This window comes from Stegodyphus dumicola, chromosome 5, assembly GCF_044657685.1.
Source record: "Stegodyphus dumicola isolate Sdum_Otavi_A_Nest chromosome 5, ASM4465768v1".
Classification (NCBI taxonomy): Eukaryota; Metazoa; Arthropoda; class Arachnida; order Araneae; family Eresidae; genus Stegodyphus; species Stegodyphus dumicola.
The window spans coordinates 28,697,037-28,719,132 of record NC_140772.1 but is presented as its reverse complement, the minus strand read 5'-3'; the positions used below and the strand labels follow the sequence as shown (position 1 = coordinate 28,719,132).

Genomic DNA, 22,096 nt, shown 5'->3' with positions numbered 1-22,096 from the left:
AGCAATTTTATAAAAGTAAGCTTGAACTTTCGATTATGTCAAATAGAATTTCCGATATATATTTACTACAAAGCGAAAGTATGTTTTGAAATCCGAAATCTGTTTATCAATTTCACGCTGCTCTGCGGCAGAGGTGGGGGCAGAAACGTCATTATTAGATTATGATAGATTAGAAAGATTATGTCAAATAGAATTTCCAATATAAATTTACTAATATGTAATTTGTATCTACAAAGCGAAAGTATGTTTTGAAATCCGAAATCTGTTTATGAATTTCACGCCCCGGATTGGAAGTTGATCTGTCAACACTATCCTTATCTTCAGAGCAGATGTTTTTATTTTATTTGGATTATAATTCCGTACTAAGTTTAGTATTTCGTCTCGATGTACTCCGTCTTTGATATGATTTAAATCAAGTTCCTCGTCATTATAATTCGCTTCCGATAGTGAAGAAAGTGACCCAGAGGTTATTGAAAACGAAAACATTTCGATTGACAAATTAGTCGGTATTCTCAACACAGCAATTATAGGACTTGAACAGCGGAACTTTGTAACTAAACGAGAAATTATGTCTGTTTAATAGAATTAAAGAGAAAGTATTATCACATGAAACGAAGAAACTTACATTGAAGGAAATGTTTTAATAAAGTAAACAAATAAATATTAAGCTTTTTCTTTTTGTAAATTTTGATACCCTTTAGATCATAATTGTTCTTTATTTCATAAATTACAGTTTCATATTTTTAATTTTTGCATGCCATCTTACCAGATTTAAACTGATGATCTATAATCCGGAAAAATCGATAATCCGGAATCGCCGAAGTCCCGACGAGTCCGGATTAACGACTTTTGACTGTACACATATACCACAAAATCCTTTTAAACTGATGTATTTTCATAAAATTAACTGTGAAATGAAAATTGTAACAAATTTTTTTGGCATTAAAAATAGGACCATGCTTAAAATTTGTTCTAATTATAGTGGACTACTGGGTTTTCCTAATGGTTAGTTTATCATTTTCTTTTATTGAACGAAAAGTTGTTTATAAGTTTCTCCTCTTCTTATTTCTTTCCTTTTAGACTAGTGTTAAAATCAGCAATCCTCAGCACAACTGTTATTAAATATATGCATACATAATATATCTGTAGTACAATGCATATTAAAAAAATTATATACAGTCAAAAGTCATTAATCCGGAATCGTCGCGACTTCGGCGATTCCGGATTATAGATCATCAGTTTAAATCTGGTAAGATGGCATGCAGAAATTATAAAATTAAAAATATAAAACAGTAATTTATGAAATAAAGAGCAATTATGATCTAAAGGATATCAAAATTTACAAAAAAAAAAAAAAAAGCTTAATATTTGTTTACTTTATTAAACATTTCTTTCAGCAAGCACATGCGTAAAGCATACATTACGCATAGTCGAAATTAGAAAATTGCAACCAGAAAACTATTTGATGTGTATTCGTGATATTTATAATGACGAGGAATTTGATTTAAATCATATCAAAGACGGAGTACATCGAGATGAAATACTACATTTAGTAAGGAATTATAAGCTGAATAAAATAAAAAAAATCTGCCCTGAAGATAAGGATAGTGCTGACAGATCAACTTCCAGTTCATTGCACGCCTCGTCGTTTCCACCCCGCATAGCAGCGTGAAATTCATAAACATATTTCGGAATGATTAGAGAATAATAAAAAATGCCTTTATCCATTTTTTGCAACAATTCCACTTTTTGTTTGATGGACATTGAAACATACTTTCGTTTTGTAGATCCTTTGGGAGCTCCAGCATCGGAAATTCTATTTGACATAATCAAAAGTTCAAGTTTACTTTTATAGTTTGTTATACATTAAACACGCACGCGAAAACGTATTCTGCACTTGCGCACACACATATGCACAGTCGTAAAGATCTTATGCGCACGCGTAAACACCTATGGGCATGTGTCAACGCAGTGCATGCGCAGAAAGTTTTTAGCTTTGAGGTCCGGATTGTAGATCATTCCCGATTATGGGTGTCCGAATTAACGACTTTTGACTGTATTCCACTAGGCTGTACCATGTGTGGGAAAATTCTATAGCTATTTCATGGTCATAAATCACTTGAATTTTATAAAAAACATGTTTTTGGGTTCTCTTCCATTTTCCAAGAAGGTGCATAATGTTTATGTTATATATCCATTGTCATCTTTCATTTAAAATTTTTCTGTGATTCAGAACAGTGTTTCACAACCTGATTTATTCTGGTAAAATATTTCGGTGTTTTATCGCAGACCGGTAAAGTTTGTAGTTTGGACTATTGACATAATCTTTACATACACAAAACTGTGGAACTTCACATTTTTACCAGTTTGTTTCTGAACATTTACATTGTCTCTACAGTGAAAGCTTTATTAAGAGTAAAATTTTTAAATATAAATGAAATTTAAATTAATTCGAATACAAATGTTATTGGGTTCCGTGGCACTTAGCCAAGGAGACACCATTTAACCGACATGGAGAGTTAGCCGTGGGACATACATTTAACTGTCAAGTCATTTAGTTAACTGCCTATTAAGCTGACAGGGATACTTAGCTGACACGTAAACTTACTATCAATTACAAAATTTCTCGACTTTTCCATAAGTTCAATATTTAAGTCATTTTTTTCCACCTATCAGTAAAATTCATTTTCTGATTCTGAAAGATTCCGTATGTGCTTTTAATTCTTGGGTAATTTAGCATAGTTTGATACATATCGTGCTGTTTGGTGTATATTGGCCAAATTGAAAAAGCATTGAAATTTGACCTCAGGGAATATGAATTAATTTTTGAAAGGAAAAAAGAATTTTTTTTAGCGAAGTATGACGGTCACATAGTTATGTTTTAAAATGGGATCTGAAAAAAATTGTTCGTAAAGCTTCTTCACTTAATTAACTGGGTTCCTTTGAACACTTTCAAGAAATACACAATTTTGGTCCACAGATCGAGCAGTCAGAGGGTTAATAACGTTTCTTGTTTACTTAATGATATTAATTTTACAGTCTCGCTCTTCCTAATACTTTCAAGTTTCTAATACCTTTATGTTTCATTACTGTTTTACACAACACATCATCATGCTACATTCTTTCCCTTATAAAAGCATTTCGCTCCTCCCACTACTGAAATTTACTTTCCCTGTCATGAAAAATCTGAATAATGCAATGAAAATTATTATTATTATTGAATTATACTTTTTATAAAAACATTGGCGGTGAAGTTTTTTTTTTTTTTTTTTTTTAGGGGAATATATTTTGTTATTAAAAACAATTCAAAAAGAGAATTTTTAAGACAAGCAAAGCTTTAAATTATTTGTGACCTCTATAATAGGCAGTTCATGCCACCATTCTTGAGATAAAAATTTTGTAGCATTTTATTGACCACGCCATCTCTTAAAAGACTTATAAATCTTAATAGACTTATAATGTTTATAGAATTAAACTGTTGCATAATTTTTAATTTAGAAGTAAAATGTTTATTCAGAACTGAATACATTTCCGCAAAAGCTATGTTTTCACTCTTTATATATCGAAAACATTGTTGATATACAACTCCACTCTTATTTTCTAACCCCGCCTACTAAATGATTTGGATCGTCTTGGGGTTGCGCAAATGCAGTTTGAGTATTATTTACCAGAATTGAATGGTGCATATTTTAGTACACTGTAAAAATATACATAGAATTTCTCTTTTCTAATTATTTGTATATAATATTATGCACTCTGTTTTGAAAGTCGCGATCTTCAATTTTCAATGTAATATGTTATATCAACTTTTTTCTTATAAAAATGTAGCTTTTCTCAGTATCTGTTGAAAATTTATAAATTTTATTTATTTATTTATTTTCCTTTCATTCTCGCTTTTGGTTTAGCTACATGGTAATAAAAAAATTTTTGCTGCCCTTTTTCCTGAATGCTTTCATAAAGGTCTACCTAAAAGGCAATTTCCATTGGAAGAAACTGGTTATATATTAAGTAAAACGGTCACTCTGTTTCTGTTAGGTCCAGCAGCAGCCAAACGGTAAAGTTGTTGCTGAGCACTGGTAGTTTGGTCCGAATTTCGAATCCTGTGAACGGTCTGGCTGCATGGGTGTTTTTGTGGTTTTTCCCATGTGTAACGTGTATACCCGCCAGTTTCCCTTAGAAAGTCCTCCACGAAGGTATTCCTCCCCTTAGGCAGATAGCCCTCTGGCTTTGCCATAATTTTATAAATCAAACAAAATGAAACCTACTTCTGTTAGGTGGCCACGAGGCATGAATTCCTGCGCTGGAGCCCTATCCGAGATTAATAAATATACGATGCCTAACGTGTAAATAGCATTTCAGGAGAAAAAAAAATTACCTACAGTGTGGCGAGGAGTAGGGCAAATCACTCTACTTCCTGACAGGAAAAGGAAATTTCGGTAGTGGGAGAAATGACTTTATACGGGAATGAATGTAGCATGATGTGTTGAGCAAAGTAGTAATGAAATGTGAAAGTATTAGAAATCTGAAAGCATTGGGAAGAGAGAGACTCGTTGTTGGCTAAGTGTTTGCGACCAATATTAATTTTGCTACTCAAATAGCAAAAACCAAACTATGACCCATGTGTAGGTAGCAAAAGAATATAAGTAAAATATGAAATAAGTAGAAAGTAACATTCAAAAAATAAATTTTATTTGTAAAAACAGAATAATGTACTTTCTGTAGGTAAGGTGGAAAAACCTTTAAAGATATTAGACACAATATTTTCTCTCAGCCTTACACAGTTCTGTCTATCTGATTTTCAGAGCAAAGTCGTGAACATTTAGTTGGCATCCAGTTTGCTCTTCGAACAACTCTTTCCCATGCTGCTCTCCATTAAGGAAACCTGAAACTGAAGGAAGATAATTATCTAAAAAGATAGTTACGGGTTTGCAGTTTTTTAAAGGAATCCTTTTCATAACCAACAGCCTTGTAACAACAAGGAAATCAATATTAAAACGAAAGATTTATGTAATTTAAATGATTTCACTTTATGCTTGTTTCATACTTATCAATCTTGATTAAAGAAATTACCTTGAATTAAGCTGAATTACAAAAATATACTTACCGCATAGCACACACCAGTGTATAACCCGTGCCTATAATTTCAAATTATATTTTTTAGTTTTCATTAATATTTACCATATAACGCAGACCTTTTCTCTTATAAATAAACACGAAACATACATGTGCAATGCCCTTGTCTTTCGAAGATTTTTTCCGGGCATAGGAACAATGGTATGCAGAATTGACAAAGCAATAAGGAGAACAATATGGGGGGGATGCTTGAGGAAGTAAATAATTCTGCAAAGAAGGGTGTTGTATTAAATACAGCTGTGCACAGGAATGCTATTCTAGGATTTTGAGAGCAGGGGAACATGCACTTCCTACTTGAAAAAATTCGTGGATTTAGCAGATAGACTTTCTGTAGTTATTTGAAGCCATGATTTTGAAATGAACGTCAAAGGAAATGAGGCTAAATGTAACATGCCAGTCTAGAAATTGTGAGAGAATGGATAATAAAAGCATGGAATGATATTAAACCCAATATAATTCAAAAGTTAAAAAAAAAAAAAAAAAAAATTTAATATATCTAGCAATCTAGATGGGATGGAAGATGATTATTTATTTATGGATCAGACAAATGATGAAGATGAATATGACCAACTTTTCATGTTATCAGATAATGCATGCTATATGCCGGACAGTACATAAATTTTTGAAAGTTTATCATGATCAAATGCATAAATTATTTTTGTAACAGTTCGTAATACATAAAATGAATAACAATTAATACATAAAGAAAGGAAAAAAGTACTTTAACGGTTTTATGACTCATAAAAACAGTAACAATCATGGAAATTATGAAACAAATTCTTTAAAACATTCGAATAGTATATTTAAATCCTAGCATATATCATTGCATGTTAAAAAGGAAAGGTACGAGTAATAAACACTGGAAAAATTATTTAATATAATTTGATTATTAAGTTTTATCACATCTGAGAAAAAAATACGTGATTCTACCATCATATTTAAATCAGAAGAGAAACATGCCAAAGTAAAAATTAAAATTGCTAAAGAAACAGCATTGTATTTGGCATAGATTTAGACAAAAAATCCGATCGATTTCGAGGGCAAACAGGTCCCTTTTCATCAGGAGCAAAGAAATTTGCAAGATTATATCTGCGCCAAATACAAAGCTGTTTTCTTTACTAAATTTAAGATTCATATTTTCCAGATTACATTAAAAAAAAAAAAAGAAAGAAAATACTTAAGAATTAAAAGTAATGCCAGGAATTTTTAGTTCTGTTAGTACATCCATATGCAACACAAGATCCCATACTTCAAAATTTTTAAAAAAACTTCACAGTGGTTGGAAAAATATAGCCATCTAGGGTTCACTTTTTTAGTTGAACCTTCCCTACTCCTATTCTTATGAGTAGATAAGATAAGAAAGCCTGGACAAGAATAAGTAAGTGGCGCCATCTGTTGGTGAAACCAGAACTAAAACATTTCTTTAAAGGCGAAGGCAAATTTGAATTGGAATTAGGATCGTTAACTAGAACAGAAAGATTTTTATGAATGTCAAATGCCTCTAGAAAATCCAGTTCTCCAATAGAATATGTTTTTTGAATAATTTTGGCAGCAGAAAAATTGAAAGTGTAATTTTCGGACCAACAATGTTGCGCAACAGAAGACTTGTGTGTTTCCTTTTTTCTAACATATGCCTCATGTTCCTTGACGCGAAATTTTAAGGCTCTCTTATTTTGGCCAATGTAAATTAAACCACACTAGCAAGGAATCCTATAATTACCCCAGGAATTCATATCCGGGATGGGGTCCTTTAGTATGAAACTCTGAATTTTATTGATGGGAGAATAAACAACCCGAAAGTTAAATTTCTGCAAAATATGTGCAACTTTATAGCTAATTGATGGAAAGAAGGGAATGACAACAAAATTTTTATAATCTCCTAAAACAAGAGTGTGCCTTTTAGTGTGTTGAGATGAGAATTTTTTAACTGCTTGATTAATAATGTTGGGGGAAAAGCCCCTGTCAATAGCTATAACTTTTAAATAATTTAGTTCTTCATCAAGGGCTAGTTTGGAGGAGCAAACTTGAAGAGCACGGAAAACATAGGAATAAAATGAAGCTAACTTTTGTTTAGTCGGATGACATGATTTAAAGTATGGTGAAAGGCAAACCGATGAAGGTTTATGGTAAACTGTAGTACTGAAGTTGGATGTGTTACGTGTGACCAGAATGTCGAGAAACGGAAGAGAATTGCAAGTCTCAAGTTCAAAAGTGAACTGAATAGCAGGATCAATAGAATTCATTGTTGAAGGAACTTTATTTAAATCATCTTTATTACCTTCAAACAGGGCAAAAGTATCGTCTACGTAGCGGAACCATGCCGGGAAGTTTAAAGTTTCAAACAATTTTGATTCATATTAATGCATGTAGATATCAGCCAGGATGGGACTGAGGGGGCTTCCCATGGCTAATCCCTCAGTTTGCTTGTAATATTTATTTTGGAAAACAAAATGTGTTTTTTTCAAACAGAGTTGAGTGAGAGAAATTAGCTCATCAATTTCGATGCAAGAGAAATGAAATTCGCGAAGTCTGGTTTCTAGACATCTTAATGCACCCTCCACCGGGACATTGGTGAATAATGATTTTGCATCAAAAGAAACCATGAGTAAATTACTAGGAGAAATGTTGTTAACCTTTTTTACAAACTCTATTGAATTTTTTATGGTGTAAATGTTATTGTCTAAGAGAGTGGAAAATCTAGAATCCAAATATTTAGCTAATGGATACTAGGCAGTACCTAAATTTGATACAATAGGGCGGAAAGGAATACCGCTTTTATGAATTTTGGGAAGAGCATATAATCTGGCACAATTCGCAACAGATGGGATAAGCGAATGTTTTAAGTTGCTTGAAATGATTTGCGAAGATTTGATCGCAGTTTTTATTTTTGACAAATCGGAAGGTGAAGAATCTTTAGGGATCGGATTATATGGTCCTTCGTTTAAGAGTTTAGTGACGCCATCGATGTAAGTGTTCTTATCCATGACGACTATCTGACCACCTTTGTCGGCCTTTGAAATGATAATATCCGGGTTAGAATGAATTTCGCGCATTTTAGCTCTTTCTCTCGCAGTTAGATTTGGTTTCAAAGGTTTATTATTGAATTTCACATTATGAGCGATAAGATGCCTAATCATTTCTTTCTGTGAATCTGAAACTTTACTGAACTTGAAAGCTTTTTCGATAGGAGCCAAAATCTTTGGAATCGAGGATTTACAGGTTTGTGAGAAGTTAAAATTATATTTTAGAATTCTCTCTTGTTCTTCTGAAAGACTAACATTAGAAATATTAACTATTGGCTTGATGTTTACAATGGGAAGAGTTTTTGAACGACTTGAACTGGAAGACTGTAAAAGGAGTTTTTCGAATTTAACTGCAAGGATGTTTCTATGACGGTTAACTGCATTCTCCGTTCTAGACCAAGACTTTTGTTCAAGGGCAGTGAATTTTGGATATGATTTAGCGAGTTCCAGATGAAGCTTATAGAGTTCATGTTCAATTTTGGACAATTGTTGACGTGTATCCCTTATGACGGACCGAAAAGGCAAGCTTCCAATTTAACAGAATTCTTGAAACGCGACTCGAAGGTTTTTGATTAGATTTGATTTGAATAAAATTGGGGATCAATTTTTTACATTTACATTTAAGTAAAAAGTTAAGATGATTCAGGAATTTTTGACGTTTCAGGCGTAATTTAGTGAAACGAATAACGGATGAGGGCATGATAAACAATGCAGAAAATCAAACTAAATTAACTAAGCAATAATAAAGCACACACAAAACAACAGAAAAATCCCTCACTGAAATGAATAGAAAACAAAACGTTTGTAAGCAAAATGCATGAAATCATACAAGCAAAGCACAATATCCAAATATACAAAACATAAACATAACTTGAAAATTGCAAAAAAGTACTTACCGAAACTCATGCAATCACAAAATGGCGGCCACACCACGTGCAAAAAAGAAATATTTACACCAACATATGGCGCCACTTGCTTATTCTTGTCCAGGCTTCCTTATCTTATCTCACGGAGTATACTCCGTGTCTTATCTAATCATTTTTTCCTATCTTGTTCATTTGCGGTTTTGTAGCTGAGGATGCTGGTTCGATAAAACCATCGAAACTAGTCCTGTGGAAATTTTGTAAATATAACGCTGATTTTTGTTGTTTGTCTTCTGAATTAGTATTTATTCGGCGTGTTATTGTGTCTTAATTATAGAAGCCCCAAACAGGGTTACTTTTTGCTTTCTTTTTTGCACGTGGTGTGGCCGCCATTTTGTGATTGCATGAGTTTCGGTAAGTACTTTTTGCAATTTTCAAGTTATGTTTATGTTTTGTATATTTAGATATTGTGCTTTGCTGGTATGATTTCATGAATTTTGCTTACAAACGTTTTGTTTTGTATTCATTTCAGTGAGGGATTTTTCTGTTGTTTTGTGTGTGCTTTATTATTGCTTAGTTAATTTAGTTTGATTCTCTGCATTGTTTATCATGCCCTCATCCGTTAATCGTTTCACTAAATTACGCCTGAAACGGAAAAAATTCCTGAATCATCTTGACTTTTTACTTAAATGTAAATGTAAAAAATTGATCCCCAATTTTATTCAAATCAAATCTAATCAAAAACCTTCGAGTCGCGTTTCAAGAATTCTGTTAAATTGCAAGCTTGCCTTACTTCGGTCCGTCATAAGGGATACACGTCAACAATTGTCCAAAATTGAACATGAACTCTATAAGCTTCATCTGAAACTCGCTAAATCATATCCAAAATTCACTGCCCTTGAACAAAAGTCTTGGTCTAGAACGGAGAATGCAGTTAACCGTCATAAAAACACCCTTGCAGTTAAATTCGAAAAACTCCTTTTACAGTCTTCCAGTTCAAGTAGTTCAAAAACTCTTCCCATTGTAAACAACAAGCCAATAGTTAATATATCTAATGTTAGTCTTTCAGAAGAACAAGAGAGAATTCTAAAATATAATTTTAACTTCTCACAAACCTGTAAACCCTCGATTCCAAAGATTTCGGCTCCTATCGAAAAAGCTTTCAAGTTCAGTAAAGTTTCAGATTCACAGAAAGAAATGATTAGGCACCTTATCGCTCATAATGTGAAATTCAATAATAAACCTTTGAAACCAAATCTAACTGCGAGAGAAAGAGCTAAAACGCGCGAAATTCATTCTAACCCGGATATTATCATTTCAAAGGCCGATAAAGGTGGCCAGATAGTCGTCATGGATAAGAACACTTACATCGATGGTGTCACTAAACTCTTAAAAGAAGGACCATATAATCCAATCCCTAAAGATCCTTCACCTTCCGACTTGTCAAAAATAAAAACTGCGATCAAATCTTCGCAAATCATTTCAAGCAACTTAAAACATTCGCTTATCCCATCTGTTGCGAATTGTGCCAGATTATATGCTCTTCCCAAAATTCATAGAAGTGGTATTCCTTTCCGCCCTATTGTATCAAATTTAGGTACTGCCTAGTATCCATTAGCTAAATATTTGGTTTCTAGATTTTCCACTCTCTTAGACAATAACATTTCCACCATAAAAAATTCAATAGAGTTTGTAAAAAAGGTTAAAAACATTTCTCCTAATAATTTACTCATGGTTTCTTTTGATGCAAAATCATTATTCACCAATGTCCCGGTGGAGGGTGCATTAAGATGTCTAGAAACCAGACTTCGCAAATTTCATTTCTCTTGCATCGAAATTGATGAGCTAATTTCTCTCACTCAACTCTGTTTTAAAAAAACACATTTTGTTTTCTAAAATAAATATTACAAGCAAACTGAGGGATTAGCCATGGGAGCCCCTCAGTCCCATCCTGGCTGATATCTACATGCATTATTATGAATCAAAATTGTTTGAAACTTTAAACTTCCCGGCATGGTTCCGCTACATAGACGATACTTTTGCCCTGTTTGAAGGTAATAAAGATGATTTAAATAAAGTTCTTTCAACAATGAATTCTATTGATCCTGCTATTCAGTTCACTTTTGAACTTGAGACTTGCAATTCTCTTCCGTTTCTCGACATTCTGGTCACACGTAACACATCCAACTTCAGTACTACAGTTTACCATAAACCTTCATCGGTTTGCCTTTCACCATACTTTAAATCATGTCATCCGACTAAACAAAAGTTAGCTTCATTTTATTCCTATGTTTTCCGTGCTCTTCAAGTTTGCTCCTCCAAACTAGCCCTTGATGAAGAACTAAATTATTTAAAAGTTATAGCTATTGACAGGGGCTTTTCCCCCAACATTATTAATCAAGCAGTTAAAAAATTCTCATCTCAACACACTAAAAGGCACACTCTTGTTTTAGGAGATTATAAAAATTTTGTTGTCATTCCCTTCTTTCCATCAATTAGCTATAAAGTTGCACATATTTTGCAGAAATTTAACTTTCGGGTTGTTTATTCTCCCATCAATAAAATTCCGAGTTCCATACTTAAGGAACCCATTCCGGATATGAATTCCTGGGGTAATTATAGGATTCCTTGCTAGATTTGATTTGAATAAAATTGGGGATCAATTTTTTACATTTACATTTAAGTAAAAAGTTAAGATGATTCAGGAATTTTTGACGTTTCAGGCGTAATTTAGTGAAACGAATAACGGATGAGGGCATGATAAACAATGCAGAAAATCAAACTAAATTAACTAAGCAATAATAAAGCACACACAAAACAACAGAAAAATCCCTCACTGAAATGAATAGAAAACAAAACGTTTGTAAGCAAAATGCATGAAATCATACAAGCAAAGCACAATATCCAAATATACAAAACATAAACATAACTTGAAAATTGCAAAAAAGTACTTACCGAAACTCATGCAATCACAAAATGGCGGCCACACCACGTGCAAAAAAGAAATATTTACACCAACATATGGCGCCACTTGCTTATTCTTGTCCAGGCTTCCTTATCTTATCTCACGGAGTATACTCCGTGTCTTATCTAATCATTTTTTCCTATCTTGTTCATTTGCGGTTTTGTAGCTGAGGATGCTGGTTCGATAAAACCATCGAAACTAGTCCTGTGGAAATTTTGTAAATATAACGCTGATTTTTGTTGTTTGTCTTCTGAATTAATGCCTTTAGATCCCTAATTTAGTGGAATAAGAACATGCCGTCAGTTCCCTATCTCATGATACATCGCTAATTCTTTACTTAGATCGTATTTTATTCTCGAGTTTCAAATGTAGAAACAACTTTTTTTATTCGGCTTCTAATAAGCAATCAAGGGAAAAAAAGAAAAAAAGATTAGTGTAGTAGGAAGTGTTTGAGGTTTGAGAAAAGATTCTGATCCGCGCTAGCGGCGGCGAAAGGGGGGGTGAGGTCAGTGACGTTACAAGATGAAACAGAGGGTGAAACCGCAAAAAGTAAATTAAGTGTGAATGAGTCAATTTTAGTTCTATTTGTTATATCTAATTCAGCATAACGACGCCATCCAATAACGCCAACGAAGCTCATTATTGTGCATGCGTGAAGCATAAACCAGGCTAGGGTAGACCCAACTATTTTAGTATGCGATAAGCCGCTGATCATGGTAACCCAGCTCTAAACATATCGCTTAACGTTTCTCTACTTTTTGTGGCAGAACGTTGCGCAATGTTGTGAGTGAGATGTAAATTTATTTATTTATAAACAGTAACTCGAGCATTAACGTTATGCAACAGTGAAGTAATATTACGAGAGACTGCGTGTGGGCTTAGAAATTATCTACTGTAAATTTAAGTTCGAATTTTCCTAATGAGTTGGTTTAGTTATCAAGTTTAAATATGACGAGATCTTCAAAAGACAATTCAGTAATCAACACTACTTTTGCTGTAATTGGAGGAGGTATTGCTGGCGTTTCTTGTGCTGAGCAGGTAAAAAATAATACGATATATAATATGAATATATATATCACCAAATCCTGTGTGTACCATATATTAGGCTTAAAACTAAAATTTAAATTGTTTAACTTATTCAACATATAAATTTTTCATTAAAGTTATGACCATCTGCATTGTACTAAATCTGTTATTTTATTGTGATATATATATTTTATTCATTGTAGGCTGTGTATATGTTAATTGCCAACTAGTACAGTTACTCTAAAAAATATTTGGCCTCCGTTCTATTATTCAAACAATGCGTCATTAAAAGCATTAAACAATGAACTAAAGATTTAATTTATATAATGTAAAATTACAAAACAAAGGCATGCCTCAGACACATTTGTAAAGAAATTAAATAAATTTAACCAAAAAAAAAAAAAAAAAAAAAAAACGCAGAAACATATTAGAATGCAGAGCATGGGTCAAAAAAGTATAATTAATATTTTGCAGAATGTCTGTTAAATTTTATAATGGCTTTCAGTCTAGATTGCATGCTTATTAATTTTTTAGCTTAATCACTTTGTATTTGATACCATTCTTCTAAATATTGTTTTAGCTTCTTCCTGTGTGTAGTTTCTTTATGTAATTTTTCCCATAAATGCTGAATTGGATTTATGTCTGTTTATTTTAGAGGTGTTTTAAGTACTTTTGATGTGTTGTACAACAACCGAAATGTGGTATTTAGCGAATGTTAATATACAACTCTTGGTTTATTATGTCATCAATAAAATATAGTTTCCTTACACTTGCCTAAGATGTGCACCCCCAGATCACAACGGAGTGGCCACCATGCTTTACTGTCGGTCGGAAATTTCTGAATTCAAATTATTTATTTGGTTGTTTCCATACCGTATGATTAATTACCATGTGCTCCAAGTAAGTTACACTCATTTCTGCGAAATATATTTCAGCACTAAATATAACTTTTTTCCCAAAAGTCTAGAGTCTCATTTACATATTTTTTTTTTTTTTTTAAAGTAAGAGCCTTTTCTTTCTGTTAGCTTCCGATACCTAAAATTTTTTGTGAGCGCATTGTCCTTTATAATCAAACTCTGTGCATTTGGATTGAAAACTGACACAAACTTCTTTCTTAATTAGTAGTTTAAAATTCTGGGCCACTTAATGTTTAATCATTTTAATTTATTATAAAAGGGATATTGCTTATCATACCTGGTCAACTTTTTTTGGTCTCCTGCTTCTTGTCCTATTTACTAATTTGTTGATTCCAGATGTCATTTTACTTTGTATTTTGCAGTTTAAAGTGGTATTTTAATAGTCTGAGCAATTTTCTCTTGTCTCCAGATTTTCTCACATTAAGTACAATTTTCCTTTCTTCCATTGTAGTTTCTTTTGCTTTCCGAGATATTTTAAAATTTCCCTTTTAAAATTGCAGAAATGAGTATGATTCAAGAACAAAAGTTTCAAATAACCTTAAGTAGCCTTCGTGTATCATTTAAGGATGCTTTCAAGTGTTAATTTAACACTTTGTAACCCTTCAAATGACCAATGAATGGCTAGAGTTGAATACTTTTTGGGCAATAAAAATAGGTCATTTACCAGAAAATCACTTTTCCAGTCAAATTTGTTTTTTCCAATATGATTTTTCATTTAATAACTAGTTATAGACCTTGATAAAGACTACACTAAAAGAATGTTAACAACAAATAATCAGCTACATATGTTTGTAAAATGACATAAATATGCTTTTATGCCATTTTAAAGACATTAATTAGTAAAGTCTAATATATTTTTGACAAACTGTAGCTTAATAAGAAGGCTGGGTGAAATTGGATTGTACATATTTCGAATCCCTCAGAACAACCTGGCTGCCCGAGTTTTGTATAGAAAACTTCAGTGAGTGGTTGCCTTCAGTTAGCCATTTAACTTTTGCATCAATGGCATATCCAGGGTTAAATTTCTAAAATTAGAAGTGCTAGAGCACTGTAGAAATAAAATAGTGAAATAATTAATAGTTAAAATAGCAAACTATGTAACAGTTAAAATAATAAACTGTGACAGTTAAAATAGTCAGTTAATTAAAAGAGTAAGCTATGTAACAGTTGAAATAGCTAATTAATTAAAATAGTAAACTATGTAACAGTTAATTAACATTCATTTGAATGTAAAGAGGTAAATAAGAGTTTAATAAATTATCAAACTAATGGAAATTGATAAATAATAAAATAAAATGCTGGACTTCATCTTATTTGGTGCTCTACTTAGTATTACAATTTCACTCAAAAACTAAGAAATATCTCAACCTGGCTGTGGCTGAATTTCAGCCCTAAATTTATAGTGCGATGTATTTAACGGGATGATACAGCAGAGGTAGTTTTTTTAATTTTTTTCAGCACGTCAATGTAAAATGGTTAAAATTTACTCTACAGTACCCCTTGGCGAAATGTCTCTTTTTTGACGCCAAGATCAGTGGCAGAAAGGATCGGCATCAATTTCAAGATTGTGCTGATCCTTCCTTCCACTGCACACACCGAAAACAAGAAGTCGAAGACTTATACAAACTCAGTGTCCACGTACACATCGCCCTCTTTTAACTTCAAAAAACATCAGAGAATTCCACAAACTAGGCATTGTGCACTGCGTTAACTTTGTCCATGTACACATAGTAAAACTTTTTTTTTTTTAAAAAATCAGTAATATAAAAGTAACAGAAAAGTTACCTCACAAAAGTCTTCGGTACAACTCTGGTATACGCCCTAATTTCACCAAATGTGGCGATATGTGTTCTGCGCTGGTTTTTGGTGCGATTGCGTGTTGTATGGCAACTCTGTTGATGTTGAAAAATCTTTCGCTGGAGCTCGTTGGTTCGCGAAGATATGGGCGAAAGATAAAATGGTGGAAGTTGTTGAATTGAAGTTCGGCAAAAGGAAATATCATCCTGGCCATCCTGTTGAGGGGCAGTGGGTATTTGGAGGTGTGGAAAGAGGGTGTGGGAGATTATTTTTAATGGCTGTGCATGATAGAAGTAGGGATTTGTGATTATTTGTGAACCACAGTATGAATTTTGTGGATAATATGCCTGGCTGTCATATAAATGTGATAGCGATTACGTGTCGGCATGTTAAAGGCGGTATGAAATCGGTATTTCTACTGTTCGAAAAAGCATTAATTCATGGTAAGTGCATTTTATTTTATTCTTGTTCTTTTTTTGTAGAATGTTATGTTCATTGTTTTTTTAGTATGAATTTCTGTCGTTATTGTTGTTTTCTGGAATTGTTTGAAATTTATTTTAGTTTATTTTGTTGATTAGTGTGTAGCGTCTAGATTGTGCAATTCGTAGATTTTTTTAAAGTTGAAATAGAACTCTGTGTACATGGTATTCTTTGAAATTTATTGTTGTTATGTTAATTTTTAAAGTGAGGTGTGAATAGTTCGTAGATTCATTCGTTGCCTAGATTGTGCCATTCGTAGATTTTTTTTTTTTTTTTAAGTTAAAACATATCGCTGTGTACATGGATTCATGTCAAATATTTTTGGTTAGAAACTTTACGTTTTTGCTATCTAAACTTTTTGTTTCGAATTTTTAGCTTAAATTGTATGTTCAAAACGCGTTTTTGGAGACATTTTAGACTTAAAGTTCGAAATGTAGACAAAAAATTTAAATAGTAATATGGCAGCGTGGGTTTGGCGAGAAATTTGGGGACTTGAGGGCACATATCAGAGTAGTTCCAAGTCTTCTTGCGCTTTCAAGAAATCTGCACATATTAGTAAATGTTGTAGTATATCTTTAAGTTAATTGTCTTTAAGTCTTTAATCCGGACTTGTCGGGACTTCGGCGATTTCGGATTATAGATCATCAATTTAAATCTGCTAAGATGGCATGCAGAAATTATAAAATTAAAAATATGAAACTGTAATTTATGAAATAAAGAGCAATTATGATCTAAAGGGTATCAAAATTTACAAAAAAAAAAGCTTAATATTTATTTGTTTACTTTATTAAACATTTCTTTCAACGCATGCACGCGTAAAGCATACATTACGTATAGTCGAAATTAGAAAATTGCAACCAGAAAACTATTTCATGTGTATTCGTGATATTTATAATGATGAGGAATTTGATTTAAATCATATCAGAGACAGAGTACATCGAGATGAAATACTACGTTTAGTAAGGAATTATCAGCCGAATAAAATAAAAACATCTGCCCTGAAGATAAGGATAGTGCTGACAGATCATATGAAATTAATGATCGAAAACTGACATAACATCGATCGGGATAGGACACTCCAGTCCAGGGGCGCCTGTTGCAACGAACGTCTCCTTCAAGGATGGAACTTCCAGTTCATTGGCTGCCGCGACGTTTTCCCCCCTCAGAGCAGCGTGAAATTGATAAACAGATTTCGGAATGGTTAGAGAAACAAAGGATATGCCTTTATCCATTTTTTGAAGCAATTCCACTTTTTGTTTGATGGACATCGAAACATGCTTTCGCTTTGTAGATCCTTTGGCAGCTCCAGAATCGGAAATCCTTTTTGACATAATTGAAAGTTCAAGCTTACTTTTATAAAATTGCTCTAACAGTCTGCAAAAAATAATAAGCCGGATTCAATTCGAATATTAAGGAACAACGCAATCTGCAACATTTACTGAAATAGATACTTAGGTAATTTTAGCTTAGCTTATACCGTCCGTTATACTTTAAATGCGCATGCGTAAACGTATTATGCGCATGCGCAGAAAGTTTGATTGAAGAAAGTTTGATTTGAGGTCCGGATTATAGATCATTCCGGATTATGGATGTCCGGATTAAAGACTTTTGATTGTATTTTGTAGGATATCTTACAGCATTTACGACAGCTTTCAAATGTCTGGGCATAGAGTTTACCAGTTTTTTTTTTTTTTTAAAATATCTGTGTCAGTGTTTCTCCATCATTCTTGTTTTTAGTTTGGTCTAACTTTTACTACTGTGTCTTCATACTTTGACCTCTAATTCTCTTCAGATGTGTCCTGTCGGGTTTAAGTGTGGTGACTGAGTGGTGCTTTCAGAATTCGTTGATAATTATAGACACACTAAAGGCTGTCATTATCCTGATAAAAAAAAAAAAAAAGTTGTTTCCAATACCCAAATTTTGGGCAAATAATTTTAAATTATCTTTTAAAATATTGAAATATAGAGCATAGTTAGTTCATCATGCCATCAATAAATACTAAATTACCTAATCATGTTGCTGACATGCACTGCACACGATGACACCTCCACCACCATGCTTTACTGTTCCAATCAAGGTCTTATGATTAAGTCCTGCATTATAGATCCGTATTATAGATCATTCCGGATAATGGACGTCTGGATTACGGTCTTTGTACTGTATATACTTACAGACTGTTGACTTTCAGCTGGAACTATAAATTATTACTGTCCAAACTTATAATATAGTTTATGATACAAAAAGATAAATTATACTGAAATCTTATTTAAAAAAATATTTTACTTTCTTATATTTAAGTAAACATAATTTTACTTAATTTAAAGACAGAAATAGTTTTTGGAAAAATTTCATTTACCTTAGACCTTTCGGTGTTACCAATAGTACTTGCATTCTGGAAATGTACAATAGTAAAGAATTTTTTATTTTTAAAAAGATCTTTCACTGATTGTAAATGCCCATTTTATTCAGTTACTTGCATATTAAAGTGCTTATAAACTCAGCAATGTCCAGAAAATAATTTCATGCAAACTTGGAAGATAAAGCACTAAGCTTTATAAAAGTAATCCGATTTTTAAAATAATGCTGTTTAAATGTATGTTTATGTTCAATATTGCAGGAATCGAGATTTTCAGCTTTTTTTTTAACAAAGTAAACATATTGCACAATCTTTTCTCAATAATTTAATAATAATAATAGCATTTTTCTTTTTTTATTGCAGGTAGTACTTGTTCACGAAATCAAAACGCGTACGACTTGGCAAAAAAAGGTTTGCGCCAATTGGCGCAGCTTTCTATTTCAACGGAGTACACGGAAAAAGAATATAAAATTAAATTATTTGTAAAGGGTGATTCCAGTAAATAGTGTCACAGTATTTAATACATTTTGATGCTAATAATACATGCTGAAAATGATGCCTGAAAATGATACACGAGCCTTGTGTCCTAAAGGAACTTAAGCGCCCATTTTGTTTTCGAGAGCTACTTTGAGAAATCGTAGCTCATGTTGGGGCTCAACCCAGATGTTAGCAGTGGGACCCTAGCTAGCTCTTGATTATTTGATTGACACAACCCATCATTTCCTGGAGTATGTGTTTAACAAATATGAATAGTAAATTGTTTACCCACACTTAACCATCTTGCAGGATTCATTCTTTTTTCTTGGATGGACCATTTCGTGACTCCTTTACTAAAAGCGCATTTATTCTTTGGCATATTAATTGCTGTGATTTCATTTTCTTCCACTCACATATAGAGCTTTCACCAACACCAGACATCCTTGCGATTTCCATTTTCTTTCACAAATATAACGACTTTGCATATGAAAACCGCACTTTTATTATTTCATTAGCTTGACTGTTTGGTACATGTTCATCCTCTGTTTAGTGAATAAGAGAGATAAGCATTAACAAAATAGGTGTAAGCAATATCTTCCAATAAGAGAATGGAGAATAAATTAACCAAAAACGTCTCTTTTGATAAAAAAATTTGCAAAATAATGCCACCTTTAGTTTTATCAATTTTTGATGTAAAAAGGTTTTGGTGGTAACATATGGCCCTTTGCACCTGTGCTGTTTACATCACTGCTTTCCAATAATTGATAACATACTTTTATATACTACTGAAGTAAAATTTTCATGTTTAATGGATTATCAAGTGTTTTTTCTATTGGAAAATTTTTTTAGTGGTAAATTGTATCAAATTGTTATCAGATTGAAATTAAATTGCCGTATGTTTCGGTGTATAATGTGTACTTAAATGCAAAAAATAAGATCGAAATTTATGGATGTGCATTACACTATGGACATACGCCGGATGTAAAAATAATAGATTTTAAAATGAGGAAAAGATGAGTGTACAAAAATTAGATTTCTACACGTACCCAAATGTTGCTTATTTAAAAGGACATACCTTATGAACTTTAAAAATTTCCTTTTCTGATAACATGAAAAGTTTGTCATATTCATCTTCCATTATATATTCAGGCATATTATTGCATCTTCACCATCACTGCTACTCTGATCCATAGATAAATAATCATGTTCCTTTCTATCTAGATTGTTAAATATGCTGCATTTTGTAAATTGTCCTTTGAATTATGTGGGATTTAATTTCATTTCATGCTTTTATTATCCATTCATAGATTATTTCCAGACTTGCATGATGCATTTGGCCTCCTTTTTTAAATGTTTTTCACCTTCTAACATCCACATATTCCACTATCATTTAAAATTTTCTTTGAATGGTTTATTGATACACATATCTAAAGGCTGAACTATTCACGTTTATCCGCCTGGAATAACTACCATGACTGTATTGCACTCTTTCAACAGTTTCATCATCATATTATTGTTATTAGATTGCATCTGAGCAAGTCTCAAACTAAAACTGGATTCTTTAATGCAGTAGTTTTGCCAAACATTTCGTATCCAAATTTCACACTGTTTTTGTGCATTGATTCTTTTTTGTGAACAGAATGAAAACACCATTTGGGAAGTTACTTTTTGGCATTATCTTTCCTTAAAAATTATCATGGGTTTTAATTTTAATGTTAATACTAGGCAGGAGAGCACTATGGCGAGATAAGATTTTGCATGACCGTTTTTGTTCCTTTCACATAAATTTATTTCCTGTCATATCAAATATTACTGGAGTTTCTTGCGAAACTTTCATTTTTTCTCGTAGAACTAAATTATCCCATGCTCTAAATCGACTACACCAACTCAAAATTGCTTTAAAGTTTTCACTTTGCATTCTTTTTTGCCCACTTTAAGACAAATGATGTTTCTTGTTACAATTAATTCATTCTGGTGGTTTTTAAGGACCCAGTTTATAACACTTTTTTCTTGGATGGACCATTTCGTGACTCCTTTACTAAAAGCGCATTTATTCTTTGGCATATTAATTGCTGTGATTTCATTTTCTTCCACTCACATATAGAGCTTTCACCAACACCAGACATCCTTGCGATTTCCATTTTCTTTCACAAATATAACGACTTTGCATATGAAAACCACACTTTTGTCAGGAGCTATCTTTACTACTAAAAGAACACTAGATTAACTGTATTTCAACTAAAGCAAATGCAATTTATTTTTATTTTTTTTTAAATTTAAAAATGTGGTTTTAAATTATAGATGCACATTATACACTGGAATATGTGATAGTTTTTTTTTATTCTATTGTAATGTTCATTTATTATATATAATATTCTGTAATATTTAGTATATCTTCATATCTTGTGGGCTATCATTATTATTATGATTATTTTAATAATGCAAAGTTGTGACTTTTTAAATTTTCGGTACTTTTCCATTTCACCGGCGCAAATCTCGCCAAGCAGACTTTGTTGGCGACAACATACAGTATACACATAAAAAATGTTAATTCTAAGAATTTTTTTTTTTATTTTGAAGGCATAAACATTTTAATATGGTTTAAAATTTTGTAAAAAGCCAATAAATAAAGACAATAAATTTGTAAAAAGACATTAATTTAAGAATTTACTATGATTTCATGGTTCAAAATCCTGATTCGCCGGTTCGTATCACGTGACCCCAAGTAATCTCATCTCACGTAAACTACGCTACTAAAATCTAATTTGCTCAGTAATTATCTACATTAATTTCAAGTTAAATCTTAATTTGGAATACAAGTTTAAATACAAGAATTATTTCAATTCGTACGAATAGCTTACTCAGAAATTATGTAAAACCGCAGTGCTTTACTTCGCTAGTGCATTCTCATTAGAATTGATGAATTTAACACTTGATTTCGCCTTCGGATGAGCGGTTTAATTGCATTCTAATTGACTTAATTACCGTGAATTGTCTTGGGGATAAAATTTAAATATCGTGTGAAAATTCTATATTATTGTATGCCAGTATTAAAAGA

The 22,096-nt window shown here is 32.4% G+C and overlaps 1 protein-coding gene across 1 annotated transcript in view; it reads left to right on the top strand.

The window, feature by feature from the left end:
• Window positions 1–12,670: 12,670 nt before the first annotated feature.
• The window catches only part of Pyroxd1 (pyridine nucleotide-disulfide oxidoreductase domain 1), a 59,473-nt gene continuing 50,047 nt past the window's right edge, over window positions 12,671–22,096 (top strand). The window contains exon 1 of the mRNA XM_085816522.1: window positions 12,671–13,022. Coding sequence (XP_085672648.1) covers window positions 12,933–13,022 — 90 coding nt within the window. The 5' untranslated portion in view covers window positions 12,671–12,932. The remainder of the gene's footprint in view (window positions 13,023–22,096) is intronic.